The 27970-nt window shown below is 49.8% G+C and overlaps 2 protein-coding genes across 5 annotated transcripts; both read right to left on the bottom strand.

The window, feature by feature from the left end:
- Positions 1–8: 8 nt before the first annotated feature.
- SLC44A2 (solute carrier family 44 member 2) lies at positions 9–27755 on the bottom strand. Of its 4 annotated transcripts, none has more exons than XM_028519314.2 (22): positions 27617–27755; positions 11843–11891; positions 9640–9713; positions 9427–9511; positions 8756–8840; positions 8468–8578; positions 8336–8396; positions 8123–8246; positions 7923–8006; positions 7717–7829; positions 6258–6389; positions 6062–6161; positions 5892–5984; positions 5632–5719; positions 4805–5067; positions 4625–4719; positions 3910–4013; positions 3731–3804; positions 3572–3642; positions 3337–3425; positions 2130–2214; positions 9–1693 (listed from the first exon to the last, which is right to left on the bottom strand). In XM_028519314.2, exons 1-22 carry the CDS (start codon positions 27651–27653, stop codon positions 1572–1574), a joined length of 2139 nt encoding a protein of 712 aa, XP_028375115.1. In that variant the 5' UTR covers positions 27654–27755; the 3' UTR covers positions 9–1571. The 4 variants fall into 4 exon arrangements, with proteins under 4 accessions (XP_028375115.1, XP_028375118.1, XP_028375116.1 ...); XM_028519317.2 differs by having other exon boundaries at positions 9–1298; XM_028519315.2 differs by lacking the exon at positions 27617–27755 and adding an exon at positions 12380–12700.
- On the bottom strand, positions 17756–18229 carry LOC114502413 (10 kDa heat shock protein, mitochondrial-like). The gene has a single exon (XM_036032333.1). The coding sequence runs from the start codon at positions 18188–18190 to the stop codon at positions 17882–17884; it is 309 nt and encodes a 102-aa protein (XP_035888226.1). The 5' UTR covers positions 18191–18229; the 3' UTR covers positions 17756–17881.
- Positions 27756–27970: the final 215 nt, after the last annotated feature.

Here is a 27970-nt window from a genome sequence, read left to right as displayed (position 1 = left end):
GGCCCAGACGCTGTTACAATAGGCACTTTTATTAGTGGTTGGAATGCAGTTACACGCGAGGGTGTGTGGACAGACAGGGGAGGGAGGGCTGGCAACAGGCACAGCACATGGAGACCCCAGGCAGGAATTTCTCCCTCTCCAGGATCCTGGAACGGTGCAGATGAACCAAGACATGAAGTTGGGGGCATTAAGGTAGGGCGAAGGGGGAACCAGGAAACCAGGTCCCAAGTTCAACAAATTTGGCAAAAGGATCCTCAAGATGAGGTGACTGGGCAGAGGGGCCCAGTGTGCATGTGGCATCTGCCCTGCATCCCTTCCCCTGAAATTGTCCCTTGGGTGGATTCGGTTTCTTTTCTCTCTTACAAAGAGAGCTGTGTCAGTAACTGGCAGAGGATGGGGAGAAAATTCAGCCCAGCTCCTCCAGCCAGCCAGCAGGTTTCCATTAAGTTGCTGTTAGAGGTCTCCTCCCGCCTGCTCAAAGCAGCCTACCAAACAGTCTCACTCCCTCATCTCCCAACAACAGGGCACGCTACTGCCCCCCACCGACCACAAGACTCCCCCACCTGGGCACTCATACCATACCCCACTGCAGCCATACCAGGTAACAGAAGGCACTCCTCAGTGGCCCCATCTCAGCTGCTGAGACAGACAGAAAAAAAAAGGCTAATAGACCCTTTAATGCATAGCCAGGTTAAAAAAATAATAAAGAAATGTATGTGGTGGCCTGTGAGCCAGTTGTTCAGCTATGAGAAGAGGCTCAGTTCTGGCTGAGCAGATACCGTGAACCAGGGCCTTGAGGAGCTGCAGCTTACTGTGGCCATGGCTCCCGCAGACACAAACACCATCCCACCATAAGAGGGAACAGGAAGGTTGAGGCAGCCCATGGAGGTTGGATCCCATCGCATGCCAGACACATCAAGAGCCCTCATGGGGCTTCTTCCCATCCAGGCCATTGAGGGCTGGACTGACGCGTCATCACTCAGTCTTGTGGAGGCCACCATGAAAAGTCTGACTGACCCTTGGTGTAGGGAGATGTCACAAATCCTCCAGGTCCCCAGAAACTGGTGGTAACTGGATGATGGGGGGTGGCAGTGACTGGACTTCAGGTCAGCCCAATGAGCTGGCAGTTTGGACCCAGCTGCAGAGCACCCAGTGTGAGACTTTACAGGGAGGTGAGGGAAGGTGGGGCCTTTAAGACTCCGCCAGCTTCTTGTTGGTCTTGTTCAAAAGCTTCTTGAGATTGGAAGACATGAAGTAAGGCCTCTCGGCCGAGCCATCATTCCTCTCCAGGTCCTCCACTGCAGAGAGAGACCCCAGAGCAGGTGGCGTGAGGGGAGCTCACAGGCAGGAGCCTCTGGGGACAGGGTGGGCAGGGGCTTCAGAAGCCTCAGAGGGTTAGGAAGCAAGACACACTGGGACCAGAGAGGAGCAGACTACTGGGGGCTTGGGAATGGGACACACACACGCCCCCCACACTCCCAGGCAAGGAAGCCCCACATGCACCCTCGGTCTACAGGGAGGAAACAAGGAGGCCTGCCAAGCCGCAAGCTGGCCTCCCTCCTCTACGCCTCCTACTCCTCGACTTCTGCCTGCTTCCCCTCCTCCGCACTCCCCTTCAACAGGATGTCTCTCAGGTCAGGCGACATGAAGTAGGGTCGCTCCTGAGAGCCGTCATTCCTTTCCAGGTCCTCACCTGGGCTCCCCCCAGGCACCGGCAGGGGGAAAATGGGGTGGTCAGGAAGGGAGGGGAAGAGGGAGGCAGGGAAGAACGGGGAAGCCAGCAGGCATGGAGGAGAGGAAGAGAAGAGAAAACAAAAAAAGACAGATTGAGAGACCAGAGTTAGTGGCAGCCACAGATACCCCCCAACAAAGCTGAAAACTCGGAAGCCAAGGGCCCAGGGGCAGAGCTTTCCAGCTGCAGCCTAAACCAGGGGACAACAGGGCAGAGCAGCTCGGAGTGCAGGGAAGAAGCTGAGAGGGCATGCCAGGGCCCTAGGATCAGGGACAGCCAGTCCCTGGGAAGCTGGGCACATCAGGCAGGTGAATGTGTAGCCCCATGGGAAGATGTTCTGCCCAGAAGGAAGAAGGGAGTCAGGGCCCAGCAAGCGTTGGGGTGAGGGGTCACTCACAGAAGCAGAGGAACAGCGTGTCCACACACATGCCGTAGACACTGAAGAAGCCATGGGCAATCAGGTAGGAACCAACGATCACGGTCTGCATGAGGGGACAGGAGCTGTTTCTTTCCCTCCCAACTGCTGCCCAGGATGACTCCCACCCACGCAGCCCCTCCCAAGGAGGAATCACAGTTCATTCTTGCTGATTAGCCCTCCTTGGAACAACAACCAACCGAACTCCTCACCCCTGTGTGCAGGGCCCTACCATCCACAGGACAGTCTTTACTCTCTTCAATACCAGGGCCTTTGCACATGCTGTTGCCCTGACTTAGTCTAATTTATTCTGCTTCCTCACTGTTCACTTTAAACTCAAACATCAAGTCTTCAGGTACCACCTCATCCAAGAAGCTGCCTCTGACATCTAGAACCTGTTTTATGCTCTCCTAGTACTGGGCATCCCTCCTCTGAGATCTTCTGGCTGCAATTTTATGCATGTTTAGGGCATTACAGGTACAACGCCCACATCCCCACTGGACTGTGTCTCTCGATTATTATAATGTCCCCAGTAATTTGGTGACTCACAAGGTCTTGGAAGGTACCTGATAAACATTTATTGACTGAAGCCAGTGGATCTTAAGAGAGATTAAATAACTTGCCCAAAGTTACACATCCTAGAACTAGCAAAGAGGACTAAGATAAAAATCTAGGCCATAGAGCTCCAAGGCCTTTACTCAGATTTCCTGCTTCCTAGGGGTGATGACCTAACCCCTCCAGGGCCTGTCACCTCCCTGCCCTTACCTCCCTCCACACTAGCCTCATGGGTTTCCTGCCTGGTACATCCCACCTCAGGGCTTCTGTACCTGTTCCTTGTGCCTGGTTGTTGCCTGCTTCTCCTTCAGGCTTTAGATCTGATATCACACCCACAGTGAAATTGCCTTGACTCCCAGACCTGCAAAATTCTTCCCCTACAAGCTCCAAATTTCCCCAGAATTCTGCCCTCTGGCATGTACCAGTTTGTACTCGTGTATCCACCCACATTGTTACTGAGTAATGTCTGCTCACCTCTAAACTATAAGTCTTCTGTGCGTGGTACATAGTATGTGCTTAGTAAATGTAGGAATAAATAACCAATCCCCTACTTCTGACCCCTACCTCTATCTGTCCAGCTGAGTCTCAATACCTCCTTCTCCCCCGACACCTGCCCATCCCCAGAGTTTCATACCATTATAGGGACCCAGTAATAATTGAGAGAAGGTGCTGTGTCTTGTATGATCCTAATACGGTGGGTGAAGAAGAAGAAAGCCAGGATCCCTGGAGAGGGCGACAAAAGCAAGACAGCTGAGGGTTTTGGCTAAAGGAAGTAATCCCCACAAAGATCCAACCCACCACAGAAGACAAGGGGACCCCACAGCCTAATGGGTTCCCACAGCCAGGCAGGCTGGGCAAACAGCACTCACCCACACTACCCACAACCAGAAGTTTGCCCAACAGGAAGAGGAAGTCAGTAACTTTGTCCAGGACAGCCACTCTGCAAGGGAGAGTGATGAGCAGGTGTGAACACTGGCTCAGGGACTGGGGAAGGTGGGAGATGGCTAGAGGATAGCATTTTCTCTGACCTGATGATGTTTCTCATCAGCAGGAAGAAAGCGTTCTTGGCTGAGGTACAGAAGTTGGTACCGTAGATGGCAATCTGGAGGCAGGCAGGAAGGAAGGATCAGGACCCCTAGGTGGGAATGAGGGTTCCTCCCACCCAACAGAAGCTGGTGGGTTGGTTCTGGGTCCTGGGCCTACAAACCATGATGTAAGCATTCCTGTTGAGGAATTTGATGAACTTCTCCAGGCACCAGAAGCAGCATTTGAGACAGGTCATGAGGAACTTGGCAAACTTATTGTCCGCAGCTGGAAGAGAATAGAGGGATATGAAGGTGAGGGGATAACCCCCTCATTATGCACACTTGCCACACTGTAGAACTCCTGGAGCCCACCTTCTCAGAGACAAGCAGAGGAAACTCCTTGATCTAGGACATGTAGGGGAGATGCCTCCAATGAAGGACCCAATACTGGAGCTTTTCAAGCCCAGCCTCTGAGACAGGGACCAATCACAACCCACACCACTGCTCTGGCCCGACTTCCCAGGCAGACGCCAATCCTAGCAGGCTCCCATAGTTCAATTAATCCCAGCTGCACAGCTCCTCCATTACAAAGAAAGTAGTCCAGCCCTGCCCTCCTCAGAACGAACAAATCCTAGCCCAGTCCTCTCTCTTCAGGAACAATAGTGGCCCAGGCCTATAGGCCCTGCACCCTCAGAGCTAAGATCCTTTACCCAGTAGGCTCTCAGCAGGATCTCCATGGCAGGAACCAATCGCCCAAGCCCTTCAGGAACCCCCATAGTCAGAAACCAACCACTGTCCCATCACTTTAGCCTCACTCCCAAGCAAGAACCAATTCTGATTAGCCCCTCAGTCTCCCCTCCCCAGTTTAAGGCCAAAGCCCAAGCATTTAGGCCCCACCTTTCAGGTGCTGATCTAAATACTCCAGTATCACTCGGATGGTCTGTACAATGGCCAGGATGAGGGCACCAAAAGCCAAGGAGCCTGTGTGGTACCTGCAAGCCAAGCACATGGTCAGTGGCTGGACCAGGCCTCCTCCATCCCATCTCATGCCCACCACTAGCCCACCTGGGATCTCACCTGAGCGCCCGGCTGAAGGAAGAGAAGAGTGGGAAGGCAGGCAGATCATCTGGCTTGTGTAGGGCCCAGTAGTAGGAAGCAAAGGCTCCAGCTAGCGTGACCTGGCCTAGCGCCATCACAAAGTTGGCCAGCCAGAAGAACATGAAGGCATTGAAGATCTGCAGCCCCAGGAGGGCCTGGTGGTAACCTGACTCACCACCATAGAAGGCGAACTGGCAATGGGCTCCAGGACATAGGCGGGATTCATTGGAGGAGGGGAAGGTCTGTGGGAGGGACACAGAGCCCAGTCACAACATAGGGACCTGGGGGTCAGGGTGGGCTGTGGGCAGTAGGTCTGGGTCAGCAACACCATGGGGTGGGACAAGAGTCATGGGGATCAGAGTTAAGTCAAGGGGTGGGGGGTTCCGGATTAAAGCTTGTAAAAGGGGTTCTAGAAACAAAACTATGGGATTGTGGAATGGACTTCAATGGGTGTCAGTGAAGTAGTATAGGCTATTTTAGAGATCAGGGTGGGGTCATGTGTCAGTGGGCTGGCCACATGGACAGTACAGGAGTGGCAGAGATCAGTATGAGGGCCAGAGGGGTCAGGATAGGGGATTGTGGAAGGCAAAGAAGTAGTTTTGGAGCAAGAACTGGTCATCACTGGGTTAAGAGAGGGATGTGGGAGCTGCCAAGTGGGATCTCTTCTCCTCCACGCCCCTCATATCCAGCACAGGGCAGACAGCAGGCACCAAATGTTTGTTGAATGGTCCTCAAGTTCAGATGAAAGGTTTCAGATCCTCTTAGAGCTGCTGGGGAAATAGCCACCCCCACCTCTGGACACCTACCTCAGGGTTGCAGGTTTTCCCAATAACTGGGCAGGTGGTGACGTCATCGAAGACCTTATAAATGGCTTCATTGGAAGTGGACAGGAAGCTGGAGACTTGTTAAGGAGCCCAAGATCTAAGACGGGGGACTCCAAAGGCTTATGGGAAAGGATCCCTTCCCCCATCAAGTTTTGGACCTGCCTGAAGCTGCAGGTCACTTCTAGGCAAGTTTGGTGTTTAGCCATCCCTGGGATTAGGAAGTGGGGTCTGACAGTGGATACACAGCAGTGGTGGCCCAGTAGGCGATGCAAAGGCACAGCAGGAAGAAGGTAACCAGTGGGTACAGCATGGAGCACATCACATATCCCACAGCCCTGGGGAGGAGCAGAGGCATGGGCATCAGGGCCTGAGCAGCCCTGGGGTCACCCTAGCCCAACACCTTGGCACCCACTTGCTGGCTTCTTTGATGAGTGCGATGGCAATGAGAATTCTCTTCCGTAGAAAGATGAGCAGCAAGATGATAACAACCTCAAGGATGCTCAGAATTATCACTGTAGAGAGCAGAGAGTGGCCAAGTCTGCCAGTTGCCTGGGTCCCCACTCGCTCCCAAACCTGACTAGAGGCAGAAATGGGGATTTGGGACTCACTGAAGGCCATCCAGGTCTGCCGCAAATGCAGGTACACACGGAAGTCTGTCTGAAAGCCGAGGTCCATCAGGGAGATGTCAGAGCCGGCTTCACCTCGCAGTCGGGTATACTCCATGTAGCAGTGAAATATACCTGCACACAGGAATCACCACGCTACAGCCTGCTGACTACTCCCTTAACACAGCAAAGCAGGTACAACCACCCCGATTTAACAGAAGCAAAAACAGAGGCTGAGAGGGGCTGCCACCATTTGCTCCTGCCAGGGCCTTTGCACTTGCTGTCCTCACTTCCTGGTACAGTCTCTCCCCATCAGATCCTCCACATCCTCCTGTGCTAAATGTCACCTTCTCACGAGAACTTCCAGAAGCCCTTCGCCTTTTTAGAACCTTACCCCCTCACACTCCAATTTCTTATCCCTCTTCTTTACTTTGGCATGCTAGAGGGTTTCTGGTTTGTTTCTTGCCCATCTGCCCCATACCCTCAGGAATACAAGCTCCACAGGAGCAAGACTTTGTCCTGCTTCATTCATTGGTATAAGCCCAGCACCCAGAAAACTGTCTAGCAGACAGCAGGCACAAAGTACATGTTTGGTGAATGAATGGATATGTGTCAGGATGCTGTGTGGTCTGAGGTTTTCCCCTGACCCCCTTTCAACTTTGTTACAATGATTTATGGGTAGGAGGGGTATGGGTGTTCACATCCAGTAGGGCAGCATTAGGGAACTTCAACATTCCTCTTAGCTCATTAGAGAAGAAATTATAAAATACAGGTAAAGTTAAAAAAAAAAAAAGTCTAGTTGCCTCAAATGCCAGCATCCAGCTAGAAACCACTAATGACACAAATATTTTAGTATCTGTGTTTTCAGATTAGGTTGCATATTGGGCCGTCTTTCCTCCTGGAAAGTTTAAATGAATAATCAGAATATAGAGCGCTGAGTTTTGATCTTGACCTCTAGGCTCCACAGGCCTCAGCTCTCCCATCTCCTCCCCATACTATCTTCTTCTCATTAAGCTGCCTAACCAGTAAATATCAATTATCCCCATTTTATAGAAGAAGAAATTGAGGCACAGGGAGGTTGAATCATTTGCCCAAGGTCACAGTGATGAGTTGGCAGAACCAGTATTTGAACCCCCAGTTTCCTGGTGACACAGCATGCAACCTTAGGCGCTGTCCCAAGTAGTCTACTTGCAAATGCCTTTTGGTGTCGATAAAATGCAGACCCAGGCCCCAGTTTGGAAGACTGATTTAACTCATGCCCCCAGAAAGAGCACTGAGATTGTTTTCCAGTGTCTGCTGTCATAAATGACACTGATATGAACATCTTCATAAATCTGCCAAGCGAAAGATAGAGGACATCTGATGGCTTAGGAGAGGAGTCTTGAAGGACCAGTGCCAGGTCAAAGGGCATGAGCATCTCTCGAACTATAGGGAAAGAAGTAGGAAGGGAGGGAAAACACACCATAGCCCAGCACCAGAATCACCAAGACGATCATCACCCAGACCATAATGCCAGCCAGGAAGCGGAGCAGCACGATGAACAGGAGGCTCATCACCATGGCAATGACCAGGCCTCTGGGGAACAAAATAGGGGCATGAGCAGGCCTCACCCTCTCACCAGCTCCAGACTGCCCCTCCCAGGAAAGGCCACTGTCCCTCCCATCTTACATGATAATCCAGTACCAGGAGACTGTGTAATCTTCAAATATCTGCATGGCTAGCTGCCGAGCCTCCAGGACCCCATTGGCGCTCCTGGGGTAAGGCAGACCAGGGTAGTGTCAGACCCCTCCCAGACGGGTGCAGCCCCAGGGGATGCCCTCTCCCTCCCAGGAAAGTGCAATGCTGGGATGGTGGGCCTCAGTCCTCACTTGGCGCCCTCAACCAGCTCAGTGATGTTTTTCCGACCGCCATGCCCATCCTCATAGGTTGTCTCATTGCCCACCATGAGGACCCCCTTGTGGGCGTGGATGGCTGGCAAGCATCGTTGGGCCACTACATGGAGCAAAGGATGGGAGAGCAGTCAAGCTGAGCCCCTGACACCTCCCTGCACCCCACCCAAGCTCACAGGACTCCAGACTCACGGGGTGTGCTAGGAGTGAGGACAGCGGGGCAGTCGCCATCCCGAAGCACCTCAGCTAGACCCTGTTAAGAGATGGGGGCAGTTAATCCCCAGACCAGCACCCTCTACCTGGCCCTGCCTAGGCACCCCTCACCTTGTTGTCCTGGAAGCCAGGTATGCAGAACTGCCTGTAGTACTCCCAGTCCTGGGAAACTCGAGCATTCAAGAAGGTAAGGTATCGGTCCGGGCACTTCTTCACGCAGATCTTGGAAGGAGAGGGGGCAAGAGGCAGGGCTGGGTGGGGTCAGATGCCTGATTCCCACTCAGATAGACGGTTTTCCAAGGAAAAAGGAAAAGCTGGGTGAGAAGCCATCACTACAGGGAAAAAGGACCTGGTGATGGAAATGGGGGACAGAGAAGGGATGGGGAGGGGACAAGTTACCTGGGGGGTGGGACACTGGAATTCCAGCAGGACCAGGGGACTGGCACACTTCACAATGTTGAAATAAAACAGGAGGGGTTTGTTCCTGGGGTTGGGGAACGGAGGTGAAAACTCAACCACCTTACATGAAATATCTCCATGAAACTAACAGTAATTAACTACAGCAACAGCAACTCCACAGCAGGTGCTGTTCTAAGCTCTGCACACATACAGGCTCATTTAACCATCACAGCAGCCCTATTACGATGGGACTATTATAATCCCCACTTTGGAGATGGGAAAATAAGGCCCAGAGTGGCTCAGACATTTGCACTACTACATCACATAGCCAGAGAGTGGTATAGCCCTCACTTTTACAGGTGAAGTAAAAGAATTCCCTCCTTTACCTCAGCTTCTCACTACCACCTGACATTTGATCCAATACTGTCTCCTCTCTGTCTCCCATAAAACATGGGCCTCAAGAGGACAAGACTCTTAATGTCTCATTTAATGCTGTCCCCAAGGCCTAGTACAGCGGCTGGGGATGGTGGGAGTTTTATAAATATCTGTCGATTGGACTAACTGATGGGTGGATGGAGGTGGGAGAAACCTAGAACCTTCTCTCCAGAGTTCATAAAGCCCTCCTGCCCATCCTTCACCAGACCCATCAGGCCCCCAGGAGCCAGACTTACGCATTTTTCGTGCCCTTCTGCCCACAGAACTCGCCTCGGCTGTCAGTGGGGTAGATCACCTTTCGAGGATCTCCATGGGTCCAAGCTATGGAAGAATGCAGAGATGCTAAGGCAGTGCCTGCCACTCCTCAGCACCAGCCCCGCTCCTCTCCCAGAGGCTGTGGCTTGCCCACTCACCCCGGAACCCTAAGTCCTGTCCCCTTCTCTACTCACCTATGATCCCTACAGCCACATAGCCCACGATGGCCAGGAAGAGGAACACACAGCAAATGATGTCCGTGCAGCCCCTGGGAATAAGGGACAAAGTCAGGGTGGGAGCCTTGGGGTCCTGAGTATCATACCCTGATGGGGGATCAAACCCACAACCTTGGCATTATAGAGACAATGCCCTAATCCAGGGGTCTCCAACCCATCCCCCCCTTCCCCTGGACTATGGACCCCTGGTCAGTGCCTGTCAGGAACCCGGCCGCATAGCAGGAGGTGAGCTTGAATGTAGGGCACTTAAATCATCCCGAAACCAATCCCTTCCCACCCCTAATCCATAGGAAAACTGTCTTTCATGAAACCAGTCCCTGGTGCCAGAAAGGTTAGGGGCTGCTGCTCTAACCAACTGAGCTATCGGGCCAGGGCCTCACAGACCCACTGAACCCTGTACACACACTCATAGCTATGTGTTATTTAGATACATGCTCCTGAGTTATGCAAATGTTATATACCAAAGGGCACATACATTTTAGATTTTAATGCCTAATACTATACTGTCCTCAAATATATACTTTCCTTGAGTGTGATATGAAAGTAGGTTGCAGCAATGTGCACTGCTCTTCTGATTGAGAGTATCCATTTTCCCACCTCTTTATCAGCATTACCTATTGTTTTCAAAAATTTAAACAATTTGTATAAGATTAAATATGATCAGCCCTGGCTGGTGTAGCTTAGTGAACTGAGCGCAGGCTGCGAACTAAAGGGTTGCCAGTTTGATTCCCAGTCAGGGCACATGCCTGGGTTGTGGGCCAGGTCCTCAGTAGGGGGCATGTGAGAGGCAATCACACATTGATATTTCTCTCCCTCTCTCTCCTTCTCTTCCCCTCTCTCTAAAAATGAATAAATAAAATCTAAAAAAAAGATTAAATATGATCATAGTAAAAAAATGTGAACATGGTAAAAATTAAAACCACAAAATGGGAATGTATACAAGAAAGAAATCAGTCTCCTTCTCACGCACATACCCCTGCACATAAATAACCTGTTAATGATTTCATGTGAGTCCTTTGTGTCATTTATTAGGTACCAATGTTAATTTTTTTTCCTTGAGTGTGATATGAAACACCCACTGTTTCATGCCTTGCTTTTTTTGCTCAATATATTGAGAGACCCATACCATTATTTAGGACTCTTGTACATCTTAACTGTGTAATATTATAATCTAAGGATCCACTGCAACTTAACTAACTAGTTGCAACAGACGGACATTCAGATACTTGGATTTTTGCCATTTTAAAAAAGACATCTATTTCATACATTTTTGTCCATGTATTCAGGTTTATAAAAATTATTTTTCCAGCCCTGGCTGGTATAGCTCAGTGGATTGAGCACGGGCTGCAAACCAAAGTGTCGCAGGTTCGATTCCCAGTCAGGGCACATGCCTAGGTTGCAGGCCACAGCCCCCAGCAACCGCACATTGATGTTTCTCTCTCTCTCTCTCTTTCTCCCTCCCTTCCCTCTCTAAAAATAAATAAATAAAATCTTTTAAAAAATTATTTTTCCTTGAATTTTAACTTTTGTAACAAAAAGCTGCACATTAAAAATTTTCATATTTTGCCCAGGCTGGTGTGGTTAAGTGGATTGGGTGCTAGCCTGCAAACCAAAAGGTCACCAGTTCGATTCCCAGTCAAGGTACATGCCTGGGTTGTGGGCCAAGTCCCCAGTGGGGGGCATGAAAGAGGCAACCACACATTGATGCTGGTCCCCTTCTCAATCTCCCTCCCTTCCCCCTCTCTAAAAATAAATAAATAAAGTCTTTTAAAAAACAAAATAAAATTTTCATATTTCCAAATTCCCTCTAAAAAAACACAACCATTATTTTCAGAGCAGAACGTCTGCCAATCTACTTAATCTTTGCAAATCTGTGATAGGGAATTCTATTTGGTTATTGTTTTAAATTCTTTCTATTCCTTTACTTTCCAGTAACTTTGAACATTTTTCCATAACTTCATTGTCTATTTCCTGTCCCAGTATGTTGCCTGAGTTTTTTAAATTTGCTTGTAAGGGCTCTGTATATTTTGGAAAGCCTTTCATCGTCAAGTTGCAAATAACTTATCACCAGTTTGTTGGAGAACTGATAGAGTATGAGGAAACAGGGGTGGGACAGTATTAGCCGACACCCCCTCTGTCCCACAGAACCCAGAGCCCTTACCTGTTGTAAATGGGTCCTTTGAAGGTAGGGTCATACTTCTGTGGAGTTCCTGAAAATAAGCAAGATAGAGGTGGGTGGGCCAAGGGCTGGGCGACCACCTTCTCCCAGAAGGCTCATAGGGGTATCTTTGGCCCCAGGAGTCAATTTCAGAGACACTGCAGATTTTCTGCCTCATCCAAACTCCCGCAGAGAAAACATTCAAGCCCCCAGAAGAGCTGGTCGGGGGCTGGGGGAGAAGTTGCTAATTGGATTTATCAGCTGGAGGCCACCCACTGGGGAGGGACTAGGTAAAAAAGGGAGAGTCCAAGGTGGAAACCCCACAGGAGTACTGGGGAGAGGACTTCAAGAACGGGTCCTTCGAGTGAGGGGATTTGGAGGGACCTCTGAGACACTCTCGGGAGTAAGACTGGGGTAAGGGGTGCCCGCAGGTGATGGTGAGGGGTGCTGGCAGGTGATAGTAGGGGTGGCTACAGAGATCGGTATTCGCTTTGCTCCTGCCCAGTGGTCAGGCCAGGGTGCAGGAGTGGGTCTGCCTACCGTGTTTCCCGTAGTAATGCTGCTGCTCGCCCCCCATCCCTGCGTCCGCCTGCCAGCTCCTGTGCCCCTTCAGCTCAGGGGTCTGGCCGCGTGGGCGTCCCGAGGGAGGGACCGCAGGACCAACTGGCGGTGGCTCCTCCCGACTAGGAGCCAGGCGGGGCAGCCCAAACCAGTCAGACCGGCCCCAGCTGAGCAGCTGCCAAACACCCAACGGACAGAGGACAGAGGGAGGGGGAAGAGGACGGGCGGCGCGGCAGCTGCTCCTGCCACTCAACGGCCGGCCAGATTTAGCCCTCCCCGCCCCCTCCCCAGCCCCCACGCGGGGAACCCTGTGTCTTCACCCTGGCCCCTAGGCACCCCCACCCCAATCCCTCACCAGGTCACACACCTCTCAACCCTGAAGGGCGTCTAATGTCACCCCATTCTCTAGGTATGGAAACTGAGGCACAAGGAGGTCGATTTCTAGACCCGGGACTGGGGGGGGGGGGGGTGCAAAACCGGCGGATGGTTGACCCCAAACACCCAACTTTAAAGTCCTTGAGCTGAAAATTCTCAACCCGATGTATGTATTTCATTTGGGACTGCATTTTTGAAAAATCAAATGCCAACAGTTAAACATGGGGAGAGTCTATATAAAAATCCACATGATCTGTTTCTTGAAAACTGGCGAGTTGGGGCCAGCAGACCCCATGCCACATTCCTGCCTGGCACTATCCCCAGCTGGTCCATTTGTGGACCCAAAGCTACACACCTGAGCTCATCATCCCTGCACACTTTCACCATCACAAGTTCAGAAGCCATTTTTTGTAGAGCGAGTATTTATTGAGTCCCTCTGGGGCGCAGGCCCTGGGGTGGACACCAATTACAGTGTGTCACTCTCAGCGAGACCCAATCTTGTGTGTCCTGTGGAGCAACCAACATCTTACTGGGTGGCCCTGGGTTTAAATGTTCCTTCTGTCCCACTGAGCCAGAAGACACCTAGGCCAGTGTGGCCTTGCCTTCCCTGAGCCTGTTTCCTCAACTGTGAAATGGGGCTGAAGTATGAAACTGAAACTGGTTGAACACCAGGCGTGGGGCTTACAGTTGGAATGGACCTACTGTGTTGTCAGTGTGGGTGTTCGACCACTGTGGGGCATACAGCAGGTATGGGGGACACTGCATGGGGCGTAGTCAGAGTGGCATTATACAGTCTGTATGGAGTCGTAGAGCTGACACGGAGGTAGTCAATTGCCATGGGGTGTTTAATCAATGTGGGGTACATAGTAGGGGTGGAGGTGTACAGTCAGCATGAAGTTGTACAGCCATTCTGGAAGTATACAATTGGCAGAGGGTGCAAAGTCAGCTGGCTGTACCCCAACACCAACCATCCACCCCCTTGTAAATCATATACTCCCTCAGACTGACTGCATCTCCCAACAGCCATTGGGGCCAGTTGTATACTTCACAGTATAGTTAACCACATACAGTTGGCATGGGGTACAGTCAGCAGAAATATACAGGGTCCACACAAATAATGCCCCTTTTTAATCATATAAAATCTTTTACTTTTAAAGATTTTATTTATTTATTTTAGAGAGATGGGGAAGGGAGGGAGAAAGAGAGGGAGTAAAACATCAATGTGTGGTTGCCTCTAGCACACCCCATACTGGGGATATGGCCTGCAACCCAGGCATGTGCCCTGACTGGGAATCAAACCGGCAATGCTTTGGTTTGCAGGCCTGCGCTCAATCCACTGAGCTACACCAGCCAGGGCCCCTAAAAATCTTTTATCATAAAATCGTAAGCATGTAATTCTGTAACATAGCAATATTACACTCAAGTAAACCATGTGACATCTTAGGTGAAATGTTCAAACTGCTGCCCAACTCATGCAAGACGTTCACGTGTCCCACCAACCACACTCAATGGCGTTACTTATGCTGGATCCTGTATATTCAGTGTGTGGTATACAGTTAGCATGGGATTATTCAGTGTGGTCACATACACTCGGTGCTCAGTAATTACAGCTGCTGCCTCCCAGTCCCCATCACCACCCTGACTCCTACCCCACTCTGACCACTAACGCAGCATTCCTAAAAAAATTTACACCCCTTGGTGGCCTATAGCTGTGGAGGCCTGACCTGACCCCTGGCCCAGGCTTCAGCAAACAGGCGAGGTCCAAGGCTCCAAGCCATGGCCTTGGGTGACCAGGCCTCCTAAAGACATTGTGTGGTTCCTGAGGTCCCTGGCTGCAAAGCCAGCTAGTCCCACCCCACCCAGTCCGGGTGGTACCCAGGCCACAGCTGCTTCTCTTCCCAGATACACTTAGTCCCTTGGAGTCACTCATGTAGACTCAGGACTTCCACCAACTCCATCCTGATGATGCCTAAATGGCAGTCCCTGGGGAGGGCCTGGCCCTCAAGCTGCACACTCCTGAGACACCTGTCTCCCAGTGCCCCACATAGGGCTTCCATGGGTGTCTCACACTCAGCACTGCCACATTCGAGTCCCTACATGATGGTCCCCCGACCTGCCTCAACTCAAAAATGGCAGCTGTCTTCCAGAGCGCTCAGGCCAGAAGCCTGGGATGTCTCTCTGCTTAACATCAGCTCGACCTTCAGAATCTACCCAGTATCCAACCATTTCTCACTCACTCCTTGGCCCAAAACCTTGTCACACAGTGGTCATCTCTTGCCTGGACCAGTGCAGGTGTCTCCATCCTGGTCTCTCAGCTCTCACCCTTATACCCACACCGTGTTCCTCCCACTGCGGCCTGCACACACCTGAGTCAGGGCACATCCTTCCTCTGCCTGAACCTCCCCCCACCCCGCCCGTGGCTCCCACCTCACTCAGAGAAGAAGCCCAGCTCTTCATTACAACCCACAGGGGGCTCTCCCCTCAGGGTCCTCACCTCCTCCCTTTCTCCCCTTTGTTCATTTCATTCCAGCCTCCCTGGCCTCCTGGTTACACTGAAAACTCACCAGGCACAGTCTCCACTCAGGACCTTTGTACTGACTCCCTCCACCTAGTAAACTCTTCCCGGAGACTTCCGGCAAGATGGAGGAATAGGTGGACGCACCGTGCCTCCTCGCACAACCAAGATTAGAAAACCAATAATTTACAACAATAATTTACTATCAGAATAACACCCAGATCCGGCAGAGGATTTATCTGAATGGAAGTTGGACAGCCAAGAAGTTGAAGTAGACGCGTCCATCCGGACTGGTAGGAGAAGACGAGCCGGCGGGCGTGGGGCTGGCTCGGGTCGGCGGCACGCGGGAGGTCGGGGGAAGGTTTGGCGCGAAATCGGCGCAAAAGCCATCCAGCGCGCAAGAAGGCAGCGGTGATCCCTGAGTACGCAAGCTGCGGCTGGCAGACCCAGAGGGGTAGCGATTGTGGACCAGGGCAGAACTTGTGGCCCAGAAGCCCAGACAAGGGTCTGAGTCCAGGGGAACGGAACTACCGCCATTGTTTTCTCCCGCCCCGCCCCCACATATAACATCACAATCTAGCGACTGGGGTGCCCAGCCCCGGTGAGCACCTAAGGCTCTGCCCCCCACCGTAACAAGAGCAACTAGACCGGAAAAAAAAAAAGGAGAGACAGGGGGAAAAAACAAAAAACAAAAACTATGTTTTCAACAGAGCAGATCAGTCCCCCAGGACTCATCCTTTTGAGCGACCAAGAACTAGCCAATCTATCAGATGCGCAGTTCAAAACACTGGTGATCAGAAAGCTCACGGAACTGGTTGATTTTGGACGAAATTTAGATGAAAGAATGCAGATTACCATAAAACAGATGCAGGAAGACACGCGGAGGAGAGCCAATAGTGAAAGGAAGGAATATGAGTCTCAAAACAATACAGTGGACCAGAAGGAAGATAGAATCAACCAAGCAGGAAAGCATGATGAAATAAGAATTCAAAAAATTGAGGAAAAGATTAAGAGCATCCAAGACACCTTTAAACGTTCCAATATCCGAATTATAGGGGTACCAGAATCGGAAGGGGAAAAGCAACAGATTGAGCACGTATTTGAACAAATAATAAAGGAGAACTTCCCTAATCTGGCAAAGGGAACAGTCTTCCAAGAAATCCAAGAAGCTCAGAGAGCCCCAAAGAAGTTGGACCCAAGAAGAAACACACCAAGGCACATCATAATTACATTAGCCAAGGTAAAAACGAAGGAGAGAATCCTAGAAGCAGCAAGAGGTAAGGGGACAGTCACCTACAAAGGAGTTCCCATCAGACTGTCAGCTGATTTCTCAAAAGAGACCTTACAGGCAAGAAGGGGCTGGAAAGAAATATTCCAAGTCATGAAAGACAAGGACCTACAACCCAGATTGCTCTATCCAGCAAAGCTTTCATTTAGAATGGAAGGGCAGATAAAGTGCTTCTCAGATAAGGTCAAGTTAAAGGAGTTCATCATCACCAAGCCCTTATTTTATGAAATGCTTAAAGGGACTTATCTAAGAAAAGAAGATAAAGAAAAAACATGTATAGTAAAAGGACAGCAAACTCACAAATATTAACAACCACACCTAAAGCAAAACCAAAAGAAACTAAGTAAACAATTAGAACAGGAACAGAACCACAGAAATGGAGGGCACATGGAGGGTTAGCAGCAGGGGGGTGGGAGGAGGAGAGAGGGGGAAAAGGTATAGAGAATAAGTAGCATAGAATGTAGGTTGAAAATAGATAGGGGGAGGGCAAGAATAGTACGGGAAATGTAGAAACTAAAGAACTCATAAGTATGACACATGAACTAAAGGGGGAAATGTGGGTGGGAGGGGGGTACAGGGTGGAGGGGAGAGAAGGGGGGAAATGGGACAACTGTAATAGCATAATCAATAAAATATATTTAAAAACAAAAACAAAACAAAACAAAACAAAACAAAACAAAAAAACAAAAAAAAAAACTCTTCCCCAAGAAGTCCACGTGGCTCCACCTCCTTCAGGCCTGGGCTCAAAGAGCACTCCCTGGAAGAGTCTTTCTCTGACCATCCTACCTAAAACAGCACTATGTTCCCCACCATTAAATCACCTTATTTTATTTTGTTTCTTACCACCACCTGACATGTCACACATTTATGCATTGATTGTTGTGTGCCCGCATGCCCAAGGGCAGGGATTCATATTTTTGTTTTGTCTGTGACAGTGTCCCCAGTACCCAGCATGCACCTGGCATAGAACAGGCACTCAGGAAGTGTTTGTTGAATGAGTAACAACCATACCTAATCCATGTATATACAATTGACCCCTGAACAAAATAGATCTGAACTGTGCGGGTCCACTTATGTGGATATTTTTCTTTTTTTTTTTCACCATTTGTTTATATATCTTTATTTGGAAATGTTAGTACATATCAGTACAGTGAAACTAAATTTTAAAAGACACGGATGTCATTACTTTGGATATCATTCGTTTATTATAAAAGAGACATGGAAATTATTTACATGATGAAAGATTTCAGTACTTCAAAGGAATGGGCTGCATCACATGATGCCATTTCAATAGTGACTTATTTCAGTCTACATACTTTCCGAGAATGTCACCATCTCTAAATAAGAAATAATCCTTGTCATCTAGAACTACTTTGGTTCCTCCATATTCTGGAAGAAGAGCTTTATCTCCAACTTTCAAGTGAACTGGTTGAATCCCTCCACCCTTTCCTTTGGAGCCCAATCCAACAGCTACTACAGTTGCTTGCGATACTTTTCCTTGAGATTTTTCTGGAAGCATAATGCCTCCTTTGGTTACAGTTTCTGCAGCACACCTTTCAACCAATACACAGTCAAAGAGGGGCAGAAACTTTCTAAATGCCTGTCCTGCCATGGCTCTGGCCGCCACAGTTCGTACTCTCTATATTTTTCAATAACTATGTACAGTACCATAAATGTATTGTCTCTTCCTTGTGATTTTCTTAGTAATATTTTCTTTTCTCTAGCTTACTTTATTATAATACAGTATGTAATGCACATAAAATACAAAATATGTGTCAATCACCTACTTGTTATCAATTACGCTTCTGGTCAACAGCAGGCTATTAGTGGTTAAGTTTTGGGGCAATCAAAAGTCACATGCAGATTATCCGCCATGTGGGGTGTCAGCACACCCTACTCCCATTGTTCATGGGTCAAATGTATGGCTAAGACTGAAAATTAGAACGCAGCCCAGTCTTCCAGGTGTGCATATTTTAAAAATTAATTTATTTTTAAAGGTTTTATTTATTTATTTTTACAGAGAGGGGAAGGCAGGGAGAGAGGGAGAGAACAGTAATGTGTGGTTGCCTTTTGCACCCCCACCACTGGGTGTGCAACCCAGGCATGTGCCCTGACTGGGACTCAAACCTGCTACCCTTTGGTTCGCAGGCCGGTACTCAGTCCACTGAGCCACACCTGCCATGACTAAAAATTAATTTATACATTTTATACATAGAAGAATTTAATACATCCCAAATGTGGAATTTCCAGTTGGCAGAGAAAGGATAACTCAGTCAGTAGACTTGATTGCATTTGGAAGGAAATAAAGTTAATTCCACCCCCTATACATAATAAAACAATTCCATGTGGATTAATCATGCAAACACATAAAAACTCAAAATGATTGCAAGTATGAAGGTAAAACACAGGAGCATATTTCTACCATCTGACAGGAGGTGAGACTGGTAAGGAGGGCGGAGGAGAGATGAAGGAGCACTGTGAGTTTCCATGTCGCTAAATGGCAGCCACACTGGCAGAGCGGGAGCAGCCACTTAACAGCTGGTGCTAACAGAGGAGGGCTTTTCAGCCCCTGGCTCCCTGCTCTTCACGGTACTGGAGGTCCTGTCATCAGCCCATGTTAGAGCAGGAGAAACCAAGGATCAGGGAGGGGAAGCAGCTTGCTCAATCGCCTAGCATCTACTGGTGGGTCCCCACTCCAGGTCTGATGGGTGAGTAGGAGCCACTGAGGGTATTTGGGCAGGAGCATGACCAGGCCAGGCTGGGGAAGGGAACACACTTAGGGAAATCTCAGACATCTCTCAGGGAAAGCAGTGGCTGCCAAGTGGATGGCTGAGCCATGACCCTGCTGTGTGAACTTGAGTTATCCCTCTGTTATGATGGAACTGAAGGTGCAGAGAGGGGCACCTGGCATAGGCTTGGCTCAGGGCCTGGCCTGGTGGGCACTCAAGAAACACAAGAAGGAACACTGGTACTGTTATCTGATGGGTTCCAATCGCTCTCAGGAAAATTAGTGGGAGGGGAAGGAGTGGGGTGCAAGGCCAATACTGATGGTTTCTGATAATGAGCCTGCTCAAACCCTGAAGGATGGGAACTTGCTGAATCTTTGCAACAATGTTGCAAGGTAGTAATGAGAAAACTACAAATTCCCAAAGCCTCCATTTATTTACTGACCTGTTTGCCATGTGCCGGGCACTCTTCTAAAACATCACACAGTTGACCTCTGAGCATTCTTAGAGCAACTTTGTGAGGTTGATCCTATCACTATACACCCTGCCCCATTTTGACAGATGCAGAAACTGAGACTCAGACAGAAATATTGTGAAGGTGGCCACAAAGATGGTGAGCAACAGAACTGGGACATCAGTTCCTAAGTTAGTGTCTATATGAGCTTCCTATCCTGTAACAAACCACCACCAATTAAGTGGCTTAAAACACCAAAATTTAAATGCTAGAAGTCAGATGCCCAAAGTGTATCTCACTGGAAGAAGATCAAGATGTTGGCAAAGCGGCATTCCTTCTGCAAATGATTCTCTTTCCCTGCCTGTTCCAGTTTCCAGAAGCTGCCCCCTCTCCTTGCCTTGTGGCCTCTTCCTTGGTCCTCAAAGCCAGCACTCCCATTAGGCCCACACCCGCTTCCACTGTCATCGTCTCTTCTGACTCCTCCCAGCCTCCCTCTTTCCTTTTGCCTCCCCCACCCCCCGATAATCCAGGATAATTTCCCCATCTCAAAATTCTTTTTTTAGAGGTTTTATTTATTCATTTTTAGAGAGAGGGGAAGGGAGGGAGAAAGAAAGGGAGAGAAACATCAATGTGTGGTTGCCTCTCATCCACCGCCCCCCCCCCCCCCATCGGGGACCTGGACTGAAACTCAGGCATATGCCCCGACTGGGAATCGAACCAGCAACCCTTTGCTTCACAGTCCGGCACTCAGTCCACTGAGCCACACCAGCCAGGGCCCCATCTCAAAATTCTTAATGTAATCTCTTCTGCAAATTCCCTTTTGCCATGTAAAGTAACCTGGTCAGATTCCAGGAATTAGGATGCAGACATCTTTGGGGGGACCACTATTCTGCCTATCACAGTGTCCTTAAGCCAGAAGTTGACAAAATGTCACCAGCAGGGCGTATCTACCCGTCGCTTGTTTTCATACAACCCAGAGGCATAGTCTTTACATTTTTAAATGGCTCAAAAACATCAAAAGAGAAAGGCTATTCTGCTATGTGAAAATTATGTAATATTCAAATTTACTGGTCACCAATCAAGTTTCCACGGCACACAGCCATGCTCATTTGCATACTGTCCGGGTGCCTGCACACTGTACGGGCAGGGTTGAATAGCAGCAAGAGACTGAGTGTGGGCTGCAAAGCTGAAAATTTTTATTCTCTCAACTTTTACAGAATTTGCCACCTCCTGATCTCTAGGCCATGAAGCTACATGCTGAGTCTGTGTGTGCAAGAGTGTTTCATGTGTTCTCCTTGTAACAACTGGAAGTGGTGAGGCCTGTCATTTATGCCCCTGCAACTCGGAGCAGGAAACCATGTCCTTTTCCTCTCTAGGCTGCCATTTCCCGTCTGGGGAATGGGACTAAAACTTGTATTTGCTGCGTAGGTGTTGCCAGGACCTGATGCTACAAAAGCACTTAGCACAGATCTAGGGTACAGGCTTCCACAAACCAGGAGCATGGTCCCACTTGTCAGAGGAGACAAATTGAGGTTGCTGGCTTAGACCATATAGCTGGTGAGTGATGGATCTACAAAACAAGCCAAGGCCCCTCTGGCTTCAACCCCGGCTTCTTCTTTGGCAGTTACTGGAAAAGACAGAGCTAAAGATGCAACAATGGTAGGGGAGAAGGCGTGGGAAAGCTGAGTCATTAGGCCAGGCTAGGGGTGGGGGTGGGTTGCAGAGATATCCCTTGGGTGTCTGCTTTGCTGGGCACAATGGCCAGTCACTCCAAGCAGCAGGCGTAGGAGATAAGAGAACCAACACAGGCTCCCTGGTTACCATGCTGGTGCCAGGACATCCAGTACTACCCAGCCCCCATGGCATCCGGATACCAGCCAAGTCCCCAAGGCCTACAGTGGCTGGAGGCCTCGCCTCCACAGCCAGCCTGGCTCACCCTCACCTTCCCAGAAGTCTGTGCCTGAGGAATGGGCATCCCAGCCACGGAGATGAGATCCTTTGACTAAAGGTTTTGCGATGGCATGTGGGTGGGAAAGCTGGAAGCGAATCTACTCGTCATAATGCTAAGAACAAAAGATAGAGTGCCTACTGTGTGCCAGGCGTTTACTTCTGGAAACTCATGTCATCCCCACAAGGCTCTGAAGGCAGATGGTACAATATAAAACCTGAAGCACGGAAGTGTCTGCTGCTTGCCCGAAATCACACAGCCAGCAGGAGCTGGGATTTGGATTTTGCTCCTGACACCGTGCTCTCAAACTTGCTTGATGAATAACTCCAATTAACCGAGCATTTGCATGGACCAGCCTCTGGGCTAAATGCTGTACTGTCAGCTCGCTGAGCCCTGGAGTACAGAGGGAGCTGACACTGTTGTTAACACCATTTTATGGATAGCAAAACTGAGGCTCAGGAATATGAAAGGTATAGAGGGATACATACAAAAGGTCCAGGGATACGAAAGGTAAAGATGGTACAGAACTAGGAAGAATGGAACTGGGACTGGAACAGAGCCAATGCTGGGTTGTGGAATCTGGCTAAGAGTCTATGGCTAGTTTTTTTTTGCATTTAGATATGTTCATTTAGCACCCTGGTACTGGAGGATTTATGTGCTCAACTAGTGTCATCTATCACCTCTGTTCTGGCTTCCTGGGTTCTGCCATCGCAGCCCCTAGGGGCCAGGGTGCACCTATGACACCTGTCAGGCCAGGCTCCTCCGCTGCTCAGAACTCACAATGGCTGCAGAAGCTCTCAGAACAAAATCCCCAATCCTCCCTGTGGCCCAAAGGCTCTGTACGCTCTGCTTCCAACACTTCCAGCCCACACCTCCTCCCATTCTACCCCTCATCCCTGTACTCCAGCCACACGGGCCTCCTCGCTGCCCCTCAACCGCAGCAGACACAGCCCCATCCCAGGGCCTTTGCACAGGCCATGCCCTCGGCCCGAAACACACTCCACTGCTCCCTCCGTGCTCTGGTCACCCTCAGGGTGGCCTCTCTGATTCTTCCATTTAAGATTTTAAACTCTGCCTCCAGAACCTCTATATCACTCCTACCTCCTCTTTCCTGCCTTATTTTTCTCCAGAGCCCTTCTCTGTCATTCTAAGAATTTCCCTCATTCATCTAATTTCTTGTCTGGTTTCCACTCCAGAATGCCAGCTCCACAAGTGCAGTGCCTGCTGTTGTCTCCAGCATCCAGAGCAGAGCTGGGTACACAGTACCTACACGAATGTTTGCTAAGGGAGGTTATGAATGAACTTGTTTAGATTAAGTAACCAGTACGCTTATCAAGATAAAAAACTTACACCAGAAGGAGACCTCAGACCAGGAGGCACCACTCTCCCTCTGACCCCGGGACCCTGAGCCCTCTCTTCCTCTCCCTGGGGGCAGTTCCTCTCACTGACTTCCCTCTCCTCCTTCTAGACACGGTGTACTGTTCACACACACAAGCAGATTTGTAGCTTTATCCCTGAGTTTTGTCACACTTTCTAACATAATCGGACATTGTTCTAATCAGAGGTTAAACCTACTTCCTTTTACAAAGGGAACACAGTATCCTACTGAGGGGACAGTGCGACTTTTCATTAAACCAGCCTGAGGAGCTATAAAAAGATACAAATGCCATACACACACAGAAATTATGAGACTAAGTTCTGGCCACTCCTCAGCTACCTTACCTCTGGGATGAGGGCAGCTGGCTGAGGTTTCTGAAGAGTTCTTTCAGGTGGAGGCTAAACTCTTCAGTGAGGTTGAGGGCTTATTTTTAATTTCCAGCCTCCACAGAAAATATATTAATTTTGTTTATATAAGGTTAAATTCATATTTAAAAATAACCCTCCCTTTGAGGATTGACGGGGCAAGGGCATACGAGAACTTCCTGAGGGTGATGAAAATGCTTTACCAGAGGTTGTTTTTCTGATGAGGGCCAGATGTTAAGGATTTTTAAGCTTTGTGGTTCACATATCACCTCTGCTGTATATTCTTTTTTTATACACTTAAAAAGTTAAAATAATAAATTTTGTGTTATGTATTTTTACCACACAAAAAATAATACTGATTGGCCCTCCTCGGGCATGAGAGGCGTTTGTGGTACTGGTAATATTTTTTCCTAAACTGGGTGCTGGTTATGTGGGTGTGAAAACTCCTGGAACCTTGTAAATTTAGGAACCGAACCCTTTTATGTATGAATTTTCTGCTTCAATAAAACGTTTAAAATATTCCCCTTGATTGATTAAATGTAAGATGGTCCACCCGCAAATGCACTACTTGATGCAACCGTCAAAAATGACTGAGGACGCTTTCCAGGCACTGACGTGAGAGATCATCTCCAACATATATTAAGAAAAAACAAAAAGCAACATGTGAAACAAACACATTTCTTTCAACAAATATTTCCTGAGAGTCTACTAAGTGTCAGACACTGCCAGTGCACCTTCAAACCAACAGACATGCATTCCTGCCTCATGAAGCTAGCACTCTAGGGATTTGCTGGCATTCTTGTAAAAAGCAAACAACAACAACAACAACACACACACACACACACACACTGAAGAATATGTATATACTTGCACGGGAAGCTCTAAGGCCTAGACTCCATTTGGAAGACCACATTAGAAGCTGTAATAGTGATGCTCTCCCAGAGGGAGTGAGGGGCTGGGAGAGGGTACAATAAGCAGACTTTTCATGATCAAGCTATAAAGTCTTTGTATCTTTTGTATTTTGAAGCATGTGAATATATCATATATTATCTCTTTTGTATTTATTTTTTAAACAAGTTTTTTTTTTCTTTTTTTTTGACAGAGAGGGAGGAGAAGGGAGGGAGTGGGAAGGGGAGAGAAACCTAGATCAGCTGCCTCTTGCACCTGTCGACCAGAGACTGAACCCACAACCCAGGCATGTATCCTGAATGGGAATCGAACTTGCAACCTTTCAGTTCACAGGAGGACACTCCAACTAACTGAGCCACCGTGGTCTGGGCTATCTCTTTTTTGAAGAGTTGCAATTAAGAAGTAAATACCCCCCTGGCTGGCGTAGCTCAGTGGATTGAGCTCAGGCTGTGAACCAAAGTGTCGCAGGTTCGATTCCCAGTCAGGGCACATGCCTGGGTTGCAGGCCATAACCCCCAGCAACCACATATTGATGTCTCTCTCTCTCTCTCTCCCTCCCTTCCCTCTCTAAAAATAAAAATAAATAAAATCTTAAAAAAGAAAGAAAAAAAAAAGAAGTAAATACCCTTTCCCAACAAATTTTTTTTGCTTCTTTGCTTGTTTGGGTTGTTTTCCAAATGAGGTGCCAGGACTGCATTACGGGTTGAGTTGGACTCTAGGGAAATGAGCCACGGAATCTTTTTTTACAACAAGCACCATTCTTTTTTGTCCACCCCATCCCCCATCAGAGTCTATTGTTTTAGGTTCTAGATTCTTATTCCATGAGGTTCACGCTAAGGATAGCAATGCCCATTGCTGACATCCATCCGGGCCAGAAGCCATTTCTGGGTTTCCCTCGGAGCCACTGCCTTCCTCCAGACATGATGTCTGCTGAGATGGTAACTTCCTGCCCTGCCCAGGTCATCCTGGTCCATGTCCTGACAGGGCTGCCTCTCTGTCAGCTCATGGAAAATCCGTGTCCCCAGTATGACCAATCCCAGAGGCCTCCTGAGCACACAGAACTTGCCAGGAACTGGGCAAATGGTTCCTAGCAGGCCCAGTCTTACAGATGAGAACAGTGTTTCAGAGACGTCACCAACCTGCTCAGGGCCACACAGCTTGTGTTAGAGCCAGAGTCTGAGCTTGTGTCTGTCTGCTGTCACCTCCTAAATTCACAGAAAGCACTGACCTACAAGGGGGAGATATATGAGCCACTCTTGCACACTGTTCCCTAAGGACAGGTCTCTATTTTCTGGCCAGGTCTTCACAGGGCAACCCAAGTGCCCCAGGTTTTTGGTTCTGATGAGAATGGACTTTTACAAACTAAGTGAGACCTTCCTCCACTTGGAAGAGTCAAGCCATGTGGTCCCCCTCAGAGGAGGTGAAAGCTTGGCTGCAAGATCCAGTTGAAGCCTCCACCTTGGGCTCCTCTGAGCCTCGCAGAGGAATAATTAAGCAACTGTGTAGTTTGTTTACTGTTCCCTCGGCCTGAAACTTCTTCCAAATTTTCCCACAGCCATCGGCTCAACATCCAGCCCTCGGGCACCTAAAATAATACCAGACAACTTTCTCCACAGACTCGGCGGCATGTTCTTTGCTCCACAGCACTTACAACAACCTAGAATTACATATTTATTCCCTTGTCCACTCCCTGTGGTCAAAGATCCTGCTTTGTTCACTGTTGTGTTCCCGGTGTCTAGACCCCGCCTACAAGGCGCTCAATAAATAGCTGAGATGTGACGTGCTCCCAGTGCCCAGCACAAAGTCTGCTGGGCACAGAGGTCCCCTGTCTCGGGTGTGAGCCTGGCAGGGCCTGGGAGGGTTTGCTCAGGCTCATTTACCACTGGCTCTTTTTGGCCAAATTCAAGGCTGGGTGAATCACATTATTGTACACTCTGTCTTCCCATCCCTACCTCAGCCTGGCCTCATGGAGCCCAAAGATTCCTCAAATGCTACCCACAGGCAGGCAGGGCCAGGCTTGGATCCCAGGATCCCAGGCTAAAATTCGAAGATCAGAGATAGCTGGCCACACCCGAGGGACCCACAGCAAGGGCAGCTGCAGGGTCTGGGGCCTGAGCCAAAGTTAAGAACAAGGGGGCCCCTTAAGAGAGTGGCAGTTTTAAGCAAGGAGGAGAGTGGCTGGGTGGTGGCCAGGTCCCCCTGTCTTTCTCTTGATTGGGCTGGGCAGGGAGGGTTTCAGCCTCCAGCAAATGTCTCTCTCCAGCCTCCTAAGGCCACAGTCCCTGGGGGGAGGAAGGCAGGCACAGCTCTAGTAGGCCTGTTTTTCTTTATTTTTGAGTGGTTTCCGGCCCCTTCCCCAAGACTATTTTCTCACAGTTTCCAGGAAGTTCCCCTCAGACAAGGAGGGGCTGCAGGGCCCCATTGCCCCAGGGCAGTGCCTCACGGGGGCGTGACCAGCTCAGACCTAGAGACCCAAAACGTAGAAGAGAAAGGAGAAACTGAGGACCGTTTCCCCCAATCCACGCCCTGCCGTGGGAACCCGGGGAAGAAAAGCACTGTAGGGCGTGGTTGGGGAGGGTCTTCATCTTGGCTCTATTCCCTGGGCTCCAGAGGTGCAGACTGCCCTCAGAGGTTCGCGGAAGGGGGTTCCAGTCGCTTCGATCCTGCAAAATTGCAGGGGGCACCCCCAACCCTTTACACAGGACAGGGAAAGTTTGCCAATTGTTTACGACTTCCTACTTGCCCCCTCACCGGAGATGCCCTGTTTTCTGCCCTTCCTACGCGGCGGGCAAGACCGGATGGGCTTATACCCTTGCATTCGATCTGTCCAGTCTTGCCTCAGTTTCCCCATTGGGCCAAAAGCCCGGACGGCAACTTACAGGGAGATGTGGGCAGGAGGTACAAATGTACAAAGGGGACTGGAAGAGGAGGGGGACCTGTCCGTTTCCCGAGCCCGGATCGCCGCGCCTCCCCTCCCCCGCCTGGCATCTGAGCTGCCCAGATAACGGGACCTCCCGGGCAGAGCATGCGCTGTGCGTACCGGCCCATCAGACGGAGGGAGAGCAGGGGATCCCGGGAGGGGACGCAGGGCAACCTGGCGGGAAGAAGGGGAGTGGGCTCGACGCAGAGAGGAATGCAGGCCCAAGAAGCAAAAGGGGGCCCCAGCAGCAGCGCGGGTTTTTAAGATGTCAGATGTCTACCTCCCCCAAGCACCCCCAACTCAGCAAAGGAGGCCGCGGGTACAGAGGCAGGTCCTACCGTAGGCTCCGTCCTTCCTCTCGTCCTCCATGGCCATGGCGGGCGGGCCGGGAGGGGAATCCGAGCCAGCGCGACCCCAGCCCAGGCGGGCGGGAGGTTCTGCGGGCTGTCGTGCCCCGCCCCGGTCTGGCTCCGCCCCGCCCGCTTGCCCGCTCCGCTTGCCCTCTCCAATCGGAGCCCTGCGCGGGTGGGGGCGGGGCCCGAGGCGGGGCCGGGCTTGGGAGAGGGTGGGACCTCAACCTTTGTTTCCTGTCTGGACTCGTGCGAGACCCTTTTCGTTTGTTTCGTGCGCAAGGAACAGTCGTCATTCATTCATTCCTCCATCCACCAATTCATTGGTCAAATAGATATTGA

This window comes from Phyllostomus discolor, chromosome 8, assembly GCF_004126475.2.
Source record: "Phyllostomus discolor isolate MPI-MPIP mPhyDis1 chromosome 8, mPhyDis1.pri.v3, whole genome shotgun sequence".
NCBI lineage: Eukaryota > Metazoa > Chordata > Mammalia > Chiroptera > Phyllostomidae > Phyllostomus > Phyllostomus discolor.
The sequence above is the reverse complement of the archived record's forward strand: the minus strand, read 5'-3'. Positions and strand labels throughout refer to the sequence as shown.